Source organism: Struthio camelus, chromosome 31 (assembly GCF_040807025.1).
Source record: "Struthio camelus isolate bStrCam1 chromosome 31, bStrCam1.hap1, whole genome shotgun sequence".
Taxonomy (NCBI): Eukaryota; Metazoa; Chordata; class Aves; order Struthioniformes; family Struthionidae; genus Struthio; species Struthio camelus.
In genome coordinates this window covers 4,832,629-4,841,495 of record NC_090972.1, presented here as the reverse complement: position 1 = coordinate 4,841,495, position 8,867 = coordinate 4,832,629, and the positions used below count along the sequence as shown (strand labels likewise).

Below are 8,867 nucleotides of genomic sequence, written 5' to 3'. Positions count from 1 at the left end.
GGCGGGGGTCCTAGAGGTGGGAATGGCCCTGGGGGGGGGTCTCAGAGGCCGTGGGGGGGGCAGAAGTGCAGATGGCCCCATGGGGGGGTGTCCCAGAGCCTGGGGGGGGGGGTCCCAGAGGCCGTGGACGGGCTCGGGGGGGGTGCCAGAGGCCGGGAGGGGTCCCAGAGACCGTGGACGAGCCCAGGGGGGGTCCCAGAGGCCAGGGGGTCCTAGAGGCCGTGGACGAGCCCGGGGGGGGGGTCCCAGAGGCCGTGGACGGGCCCGGGGGGGGTCCCAGAGGCCGGGAGGGGTCCCAGAGGCCAGGGGGGTCCTAGAGGCCGTGGACGAGCCCGGGGGGGGGGGTCCCAGAGGCCGTGGACGGGCCCGGGGGGGGTCCCAGAGGCCGGGAGGGGTCCCAGAAGCCGTGGACGGGCCCGGGGGGGGTCCCAGAGGCCGGGGGGGGTCCTAGAGGCCATGGACGAGCCCGGGGGGGGGGGGTCCCAGAGGCCGTGGACGGGCCCGGGGGGGGGTCCCAGAGGCCGGGGGGGTCCCAGAGGCCGTGGACGGGCCCGGGGGGGGGTCCCAGAGGCCGGGGGGGTCCCAGAGGCCGTGGACGGGCCCGGGGGGGGTCCCAGAGGCCGTGGGGGGGGCAGAAGTGCAGATGGCCCCATGGGGGGGTGTCCCAGAGCCTGGGGGGGGTCCCAGAGGCCGTGGACGGGCCCGGGGGGGGTGCCAGAGGCCGGGAGGGGTCCCAGAGACCGTGGACGAGCCCGGGGGGGGTCCTAGAGGCCGGGGGGGTCCTAGAGGCCGTGGACGGGCCCGGGGGGGGGTCCCAGAGGCCGGGGGGGTCCCAGAGGCCGTGGACGGGCCCGGGGGGGGGTCCCAGAGGCCGGGGGGGTCCCAGAGGCCGTGGACGGGCCCGGGGGGGGGGGTCGGAGGCCGGGGGTCACCGGGGGGTGGGGGCGCCCCCTAGCGGCCGCCGGCGACACCCGCCCCCCCCAGCTACCCGGGCCCAACGCGCACGCGCGGCTCAGCGGGAGGGGGGGCGGGGAGGAGCGGGAGGGAGCGCGCGTGCGCGTTGCGACGTCAGCGGGCGCGTTCCGGCGGCGCGCCTGCGCGCTGCGGCGCGGCGCGGCGCGGGGGGAGAAAAAAGGCGCTGCCCGCGTGACGCGCCTGCGCGCTGCGGCCTGAGCGGGAGGCGGTGGGCGGGGCGTGTCCAGGAACGCGCCTGCGCGGAAGGGGGGAGGAGGTGGCGGTGGGCGGGGCGGCGCATGCGCGGCAGCGACCCCGCCCCGGCGCGTTCAAACGGCGGCGCGCGCGCTCCGCCCCCTCCCCCCCCCCGCCCGGCCGGTAGCGCGACACCAGGTGAGGGGGGAGGGGGGGTCGTGTGTGAAACCGGGGGGGGGGGAGACTCCCCCGAGGGGGGGGTCAGTGCCGGTCCCGGTTGGGGGGGCTCCTCCCCCCCCCGGTGGGCCCGTTAGAGGCGTCTCTGCCCCCCCCCCCGGGACACCTATCCCCGCCGTGGGCCTCTCTGAGGCGCCTCTGCCCCCCCCCCCCGCACCGTGGTATCCTGGGGGGGGGGTCCCTGGCCTCCTCCTTCCCCCCAAACCTCAGCCTCTGCCCCCCCGCTAAGATCCCCCCCTCAAATTTAGCCCCCCCAAGTCTCCACCCTCCCAGCTCAGTGCCCCCCCCAAAGAAACCTGGGTGTTTCCCCTTTTCCCAACCCTTTCTCTGCCCCCCAGCCCCATAAGCGCCCCCCCCCAGCCCAGGCCCTTCATCCCCAGGTCTCTGCACCCCCCCCTCCACTCCCCCAGTGCCTAAATCAGCCCCCGGACCTTGCCCCTTCTTGGCCTCCCCCCATCTTACCCCTAAAGCCCCATTGCAGCCCTGTGGACACCCCCCCCAGTTTTACCCCTAAAGCCCCATTGCGGCCCTGTGGACCCCCCCCCTAGTTTTACCCCTAAAGCCCCATTGCGGCCCTGTGGACCCCCCCCCTAGTTTTATCCCTAAAGCCCCATTGCGGCCCTGTGGACCCCCCCCCAGTTTTACCCCTAAAGCCCCATTGCGGCCCTGTGGACCCCCCCCCCCCCCAGTTTTACCCCTAAAGCCCCATTGCAGCCCTGTGGACCCCCCCCCAGTTTTACCCCTAAAGCCCCATTGCGGCCCTGTGGACTCCCCCCCCCAGTTTTATCCCTAAAGCCCCATTGCGGCCCTGTGGACCCCCCCCAGTTTTACCCCTAAAGCCCCATTGCGGCCCTGTGGCCCCCCCCCCCAGCCCCCGCCATGCTGAGCGAGCAGATGCAGGAGCTGGAGGAGGTGAGCAAGGAGCTGCTGAAGGTGCTGGTGTCGGACTGGGCCGGCAGCCTGCTGCGCCGCGGCCTGGACAAGCAGGGCCGCATGCACGCCAAGCTGCTGGGCGAGCAGAGCGCCGCCACCCAGCTCATCAAAGGTGGGTCGTCCCGCTCCCCCCAGCCCCAAACTGTCCCCCCTCCTCCCCACCCCCCAACCCACGCAGCATCACCCCCTCTGCCCCCAGAGCTCACCACTGCGGAGGAGACGGTGGCGCAGACCCTCCTGGACCGGGAGACGGAGCTCCAGCAATCCCTCCGGAGGCTGCAGGCTATGGAGGAGGAACTGCTCCAGGCGCAGGAGGCCGGCACCAGCCTGCAGGCCAGCAACGGATATCCTTTTCCAGGCAGGGGGTTACCCCAGCCCTTTTTGGGGTGCTTGGGACGGGGTGGGGGGGGGGCCACACGCTGAGCCGTTTTCCTTCACTGCCCCCCACTGCCCTGCGGAAGGAGCTGGAGGAGCTGCGGGAGGAGAGCCGGCGGCTGGAGGAGGACACGGACCGCGAGGACGACGCGGTGCCCGCAGCGGCGTGAGTGGGGGACGCGCAGGGGCTGCCCTGCTGGGCCGTCGGGCAGAGACGGGGCCCCGTGGGAGACCCCGAGCCCCCCTCAGACCCGCCGCCTGCTCCCTGCGCCGCAGGTACGTGACCCAGCTCTACTACAAGATCAGCCGCATCGACTGGGACTACGAGGCCGAGCCGACGCAGGTCAAAGGCAGTGAGTGTCCCTTCCCTGCAGCCCTCTGCCCCGCCGGCCTCCTCCTCCTCCTCTCACCGCCCTGCTCTCCCCGCAGTTCACTACGGCCCGGAAATCGCCCAGCCCATAGACATCGACGGCAGCCAGCACTCCCGCTGCTTCATCAGCGACTACCTGTGGAGCCTGGTGCCGACGGCGTGGTGACCCGGCGCTCGGCCCGCCCAGGGCCGCGCTGGCCCGCCGGCTGTGCGACGCCGCCCCAGCGGCGCGGGGCCGACCCGCGGCTAATCACAAAGGTATCTTTTATTCAGGTAACAACGGGAATTGGAAATCGGATCATTAAAACCAGTTAATCGGCTGCTGGGCCTGGAAGGTTGGCGCGAGGCTGGCTGCCCCCAGCAGGGGAAGGTGTTGCAGGGGGCCACGGCCCCGCGCGAGCTGTCCGTCTTTGCGCCAGCTGCGCTCCGCCCGCAGCAGCTGCGAGCCCAGTCCAGGGACGCACGGGGCAGCCAGCAGCGACGTAACGCAGCCCCGTTGCTGCTGGTCCCAGGGGCGCGCGGCCCCTGCCGTGCCGCCGTGGGGAACGGGAACGGTGCTCCGCGGCCGCCCGGGCGCGGGCAGGGCCGGCGGCGGTACCACCGCCGCCACGCTTCGGCCAAGCTGACGCTGACTCACGGCCCCGCCGCGGGGGCTGCCGGGAGCAGCCCGGCCCCACGGCGGCGCCGGCGCTAGCAGGGGCAGTCGGGCTGGTCGATCTGCTTGCGGCACGGCTCCATAGTGATGGCGACACCCACCCCGCTGCGCCCCGACGTCATCCGCGTCACCTCCGTCCACGTGTCCGTGGCGGGGTCGTAGCACTCCACCGAGTCCAGGAACGTGTGGCCGTCGTAGCCCCCTGCGGAGAGCACGCAGCTTGGCCCCGCCGTCCGCCTCGCCGGTCCCTGTCCCAGCCGGCGAGCGGGGGGCCCCCGCACCCCGGCGCCCCCTGCCCCGTACCTACCCAGCACGTATATCTTGCCCTGGTACACGGTGACGCCGAGGGCGCTCCGCCGGTACTGCATGGGCGCCACAAAGGTCCAGGTGTCCGTCTCCACATCGTAGCGCTCTGTGCTGTTGAGCTGGTCCGTCCCGTCGTAGCCCCCCATGGCGTAGATGCAGTTGTTGAGGGCACAGACGCCTGGAAGGGGCCAGAGTCAGGACGGGGCGGGGGTCAGGGACACCCCCCTCTTCCTCCAGGCGCCGGGGCCATCCCGAAGGCCCCGGCCCGGCCCCGGAGCCCGGGTGGGAACAGCGCAGGGCCCCCCTCTGGGCCCCGGGTCCCAGCTCACCGGCTCCGCTGCGGATGGTGGCCATGGGGGCGATGGCTCTCCAGGCGTCCCGCTCCGGGTAGTAGCACTCGGCTGAGCTGAGGCGAGCGGTGCCGTCGAAGCCACCCACGGCGTAGAGCAGGCGGTTGAGCACGGCTACGCCCACGCCGATGCGGCGCGTCAGCATGGGGGCCACCAGCTGCCACTCGTCCCTCTCCGGCTCATACCTGCGGGAGGGCAGGGTCAGGGCTCCTGTCCCCGCTCTGGCTTCCCCGTCCGCCCCGTCACCCAGCAGCTCTCCAGGGGTGAGCGCAGAGGGAAACGGGCTCGCGTTAGACCCCCAACCGCCCCTCGCAGAGCCGGGCCTTCGTCATCAGACCCGGCTGCCCCGAGACGCGCCCGGGCGCCCTTCCCTCCGGAGCGGGCAGCACCCCCCTCACCTCTCCACGCTGCTGTGGTGGATGCAGCCGTGCGAGCCCCCCACGGCGTAGATCATGCCGTCGATGACGCCCACGCCGATGCGGTTGCGGGGCACGCTCATGGGCGCGCAGGGCGACCACTGGTTGGTCATGGGGTTGTAGCAGTCGATGGCATCCGAGTCCATGTTGCCGTCGGGCGAGTTGTTCCGGCCGCCCACGGCGTAAAACAGGCCCCCCACCACGCAGCCCGCCAGGCCGCTGCGGGGCACCTGCAGGTCGGCCAAGCGAATCCAGGAGCCGTCGCTGGGGTTGTAGGCCTCCAGGTAGCTCAGCGACTGGCGGTAGTAGCCGCCGGCCGTGTAGATGAGCTGCCCCACCTTGGGGGCGCGGCAGGGCAGGACCTGCGTGGGCTTGTGCAGCGTCAGGTCCTGGAAGATCTTGGCCAGGTAGTCCTTGCAGCGGGAGTCCGACCGGAGGATCTCGCACTTCTGGAGCTGCATCTGGAGGAAGTGGGGGGTGAGGGAGTGGCAGCGCACGGCCTTGAGCAGGGCCTGCACGTAGAGCCGCCGGTTCTCGCAGTCGTACTTCACCCAGTTGATGCACGCGTGGAAGACCTCGGACTCGCAGCGCACGTTCAGCTCGTCCCGGCTGATGAGCGTCACCAGCTGGCAGTGCGAGAGGTTGAAGAACTCCTCCTGCTTGGCCACCTGCTCGGGGACGGCGGAGGGGTGACGGAGGGGGGTGAGTGGGGCGGCCGCCCCCACCGAGGCACCCCGATAGCCACCCCCCCCCGCCGCCGCCGGAGAATCCAACCGGATCGGGGGACGGCCGCGGCTCTGGGCCCAGCCCCGAGGGCGCGCGGGGACAAGGCTGCTGGCACCCCCACCCCGCTCGCAGCCCTGGCTGCGGACGGGTTCCCCCCTCCAGCACCTGCTGGGCCGGCGCTACCCGTCCCCCTGTCACCCCGGGCCAGGCGCCGCCCGGCTCCAGCTGCCGGCAGCCTCCCGGCCTTTCGCTTTCGCTTTGATCCCCGGGCGCCTCCCAGCTCGGCGCCTCTGCCCTGCCAGCGGGGAGCGGCTCCCGGGCTGCGGGGCCAGGAGGGGGCCGCACGGATCAGCTCTTCCCCCCCCTGCGCCGGAGCTCGTCCGTCCCTACTGCAAACCACGCTGCAGCCGGGCCGCCCCCCCGACTCACCCCTGCGTCCCCCTCCAGCCACGCGGAGGGCGACTCGGCCACCACATCCTCGCCGTCGCCCCCGACCCCCCCCCGCTACCTGCTCCTGCGCTGGCGGGGGGGGTCACGGAGCCCCACGGGGCGCACAAACCCATCCCCAGGTCGCCGGCTGCCGAGCGGGGGCCTGGGGACCCCCGCGCCGCTGACCGCCCTCACCTCGCCGAAGTGCATGTAGATGTACTCGCGAGCCCGCTGGTGCAGCTCAGCGCAGCCGATCTGCTCGGCGAAGTTGGCGATGCCGATGGCGTTGCTGGGGTCGAGCTGCTGGATGAGGAAGTCACAGCAGGCGCGGACGACGCTGTCGATCTGGTACATGACGGCCCCGTTCATGACGTGCAGCACGCACTTCTCCCCCACCGAGATGGAGGCCGTGTAGGCGAACTCGATGAGGCGCTCCATCACCCGCGGGTGGATGCCCTCGATGGGCACCACCTCCATGCCCTGCTCCCGCAGCCCCGTGGTGAACATGGCCTTGAAGACGGGGCTGGACGAGGCCAGCACGACCTTGTGGGCCTGGAAGTCGGCGGGCGGCCCGTCCTGGTAGCGCACGCGCAGCGTCACGTCGCAGAGCTGCCGGCTCAGGCGCAGCTGGTTCATGATGCCGAAGGCCTGCTTGGTGTGCTCCTCCAGCGTGTAGCTGAAGGAGCGGTTCCCGTGGTGGGACGGCGTCACCTCCGCCTTGCACTCCGGCGCGTACATCACGGGCGCATGGCAGGCCCCGGGGGCCGCGGGGACGGGGCGGGCTAGGAGGGCGGCGAGCGCCCCGCGGGGCCCCGCGGCACCGCAGCTCCTTCACACCTGCAGGGAAGGGAGACGGGCAGGGGGCTCAGCAGGGCAGGCGCCCCCCAACACGGCGGCGGTGACCCCCCCCCCTTATCCGGGGGGTCTGGCTGACCGCAAACAACCGGCAGCGCCCGGGGGGCCGACCGGGAGGAACTAGCGACGCTGGTTGCAGCAACCGAGGCCAGAACCAGGCATGAGGTCAGCAGAAAGGGGGTTGTTTTCCCCTACGCGGCATGAGGTCAGCAAAAAAAAAAACTAAAGGTTCGTCTGCGGCGCCAACGCCGCCCCGGCTGCGCCCCCAGCCCCCCGAGGAGCGCCTTGGGAGGCGAAGGGCCACGCTCAGCACCCCAAACCGCCCCCCCCTCTCGCCCCGGGGACCTCAGCAGAGCCCCGGTCCCCCGGACCTCCCCCCCCGGCTCCCGCTGCCTCCCAGCCACGGGGAAACTGAGGCACAGAGCGGGCAAGGGGGCCCAGGAGTCCTGCCCTCCCCCTCCCACCTGGGGGCGTGTCCCCCCTCCCCTGCTCTGGTGACACCCCATTGAGCCCCCCACGTTGGGGCAGCAGGCCAGGCTGGGTGCCTGAAGGGGCCTGGGGGGGGGGTCCGGGGTGATGGGAGACAGGCTGGGGGGGGCACAGGGCCTCCCAAGGGGGGGCTGCAGGGAGCCAGGTCCCCCCTGGGGGGGGGGCACAACCTTCCCCGGGGGGGGGGACAACCTGGGGGGGGGGAACGGCCTGGGCACAGAGCGGGGTGTTCCCCCCCGCAAGGCAACACGGGGAGGGGAACACAATTTGGGGGGGGGGATCTCCACCCCCACCCAAGGTTACACAGAGGGGCACAGCTCAAGGGGGGAACCCCCCTCATGAGGCTACGTGGGGGGGCACAGCTCGGGGGGGGAATCCCTGCCCCCCCACACGGTTACACAGGGGGGCACAGCTCGGGGGGGATCCCCGCCCCCCCACGGGGTTACACGGGGGGGGGACAGCTCGGGGGGGATCCCCACCCCCCCACGGGGTTACACGGGGGGGATCCCCGACCCCCACGGGGTTACACGGGGGGACAGCTTGGGGGGGGGGGGGGGATTCCCACCCCCCCATGCGGTTACACGGGTGGGGACAGCTCGGGGGGGGATCCCCACCCCCCCACGGGGTTACACGGGGGGGATCCCCGACCCCCACGGGGTTACACGGGGGGACAGCTTGGGGGGGGGATTCCCACCCCCCCATGCGGTTACACGGGGGGGCACAGCTCGGGGAGGATCCCCGCCCCCCCACGGGGTTACACGGGGGGGATCCCCGACCCCCACGGGGTTAAAGGGGGGGGGACAGCTCGGGGGAGGGATCCCTGCCCCCCCACGAGGATACACGGAGGGGCACAGCTCGGGGGGCATCCCTGCCCCCCCCACGGGGTTACACGGGGGGGCACAGCTCGGGGGGGTTCTCCGCTCTCCCACGGGGTTACACGGGGGGGCACAGCTCGGGGGGGGGCACAGCTGGGGGGGGGTTCCCCGCTTTCCCACGGGGTTACACGGGGGGGCACAGCTCGGGGGGGGCACAGCTCGGGGGGCATCCCTGCCCTCCCCACGGGATTACACGGGGGGGCACAGCTCGGGGGGGGCACAGCTCGGGGGGCATCCCTGCCCTCCCCACGGGGTTACACGGGGGGGCACAGCTCGGGGGGGGGCACAGCTGGGGGGGGTTCCCCGCTTTCCCACGGGGTTACACGGGGGGGCACAGCTCGATTCCCCCCCCCCGGTGTAAACAAACCACCGCGCCGCCCGGAGCCAGCGGGGAGGGGGGAGCCGGTCTTTCCCCCCGCCCCGAACAAGCCGCCGCCAACCCGGGGGTCCCGGGGAGTGGCGGGGGGGGGGAGAGGCCGGGCCTGCCCCGGGGGGAGGATCCCGGTGGGGCGGAGCCGGAGGGGGGGGTCTCGATACCGGGCAAAGCGGCCTTGGCGGGGGGGGGAGGGGCACAGGACTGGGGGGGGGGGCTACGGGTCGGGGGGGGGGGTCCCTTTCGCGGGGGCCGGGGGTCTCACCCAGCCATGGCGCGGCGCGGCGCGGCCCCCGGTGCGGCTCCTGGCGGCGGCGGCGGCGGCGGCG

At 73.2% G+C, this 8,867-nt stretch overlaps 2 protein-coding genes across 3 annotated transcripts; one reads left to right on the top strand and one right to left on the bottom strand.

Annotated features, from left to right (window-relative positions):
- The first annotated feature begins 1,172 nt into the window (after positions 1-1,172).
- On the top strand, positions 1,173-3,402 carry SPC24 (SPC24 component of NDC80 kinetochore complex). 2 transcript variants are annotated; one of them, XM_068922927.1, is made up of 6 exons: positions 1,173-1,347; positions 2,258-2,431; positions 2,519-2,663; positions 2,768-2,860; positions 2,971-3,047; positions 3,124-3,402. In XM_068922927.1, the coding sequence occupies exons 1-6, from the start codon at positions 1,254-1,256 to the stop codon at positions 3,228-3,230; spliced, it is 690 nt and encodes a 229-aa protein (XP_068779028.1). In that variant the 5' UTR covers positions 1,173-1,253; the 3' UTR covers positions 3,231-3,402. The 2 variants fall into 2 exon arrangements, with proteins under 2 accessions (XP_068779028.1, XP_068779029.1); XM_068922928.1 differs by having other exon boundaries at positions 1,220-1,347; positions 2,212-2,431; positions 3,124-3,384.
- Positions 3,312-8,867, bottom strand: KEAP1 (kelch like ECH associated protein 1). The gene is made up of 6 exons (XM_068922913.1): positions 8,804-8,867; positions 6,142-6,783; positions 4,774-5,459; positions 4,355-4,560; positions 4,027-4,203; positions 3,312-3,921 (listed from the first exon to the last, which is right to left on the bottom strand). Exons 2-6 carry the CDS (start codon positions 6,682-6,684, stop codon positions 3,755-3,757), a joined length of 1,779 nt encoding a protein of 592 aa, XP_068779014.1. The 5' UTR covers positions 6,685-6,783; positions 8,804-8,867; the 3' UTR covers positions 3,312-3,754.

What these genes read in the sequence shown, in the direction of transcription:
- SPC24 (XM_068922927.1), top strand. Translation starts at nt 1,254, where the DNA reads ATGCGCGGCAGCGACCCCGCCCCGGCGCGTTCAAACGGCGGCGCGCGC. An exon ending in GGCCGGTAGCGCGACACCAG is followed by an intron (nt 1,348 to 2,257) that starts GTGAGGGGGGAG and finishes CCCCCCCCCCAG; the next exon opens with CCCCCGCCATGCTGAGCGAG. An exon ending in AGCCTGCAGGCCAGCAACGG is followed by an intron (nt 2,664 to 2,767) that starts ATATCCTTTTCC and finishes ACTGCCCCCCAC; the next exon opens with TGCCCTGCGGAAGGAGCTGG.
- KEAP1 (XM_068922913.1), bottom strand. Translation starts at nt 6,684, where the DNA reads ATGTACGCGCCGGAGTGCAAGGCGGAGGTGACGCCGTCCCACCACGGG. An exon ending in CACCATCCGCAGCGGAGCCG is followed by an intron (nt 4,204 to 4,354) that starts GTGAGCTGGGAC and finishes GGCCCCTTCCAG; the next exon opens with GCGTCTGTGCCCTCAACAAC. An exon ending in GGGCAAGATATACGTGCTGG is followed by an intron (nt 3,922 to 4,026) that starts GTAGGTACGGGG and finishes TGCTCTCCGCAG; the next exon opens with GGGGCTACGACGGCCACACG.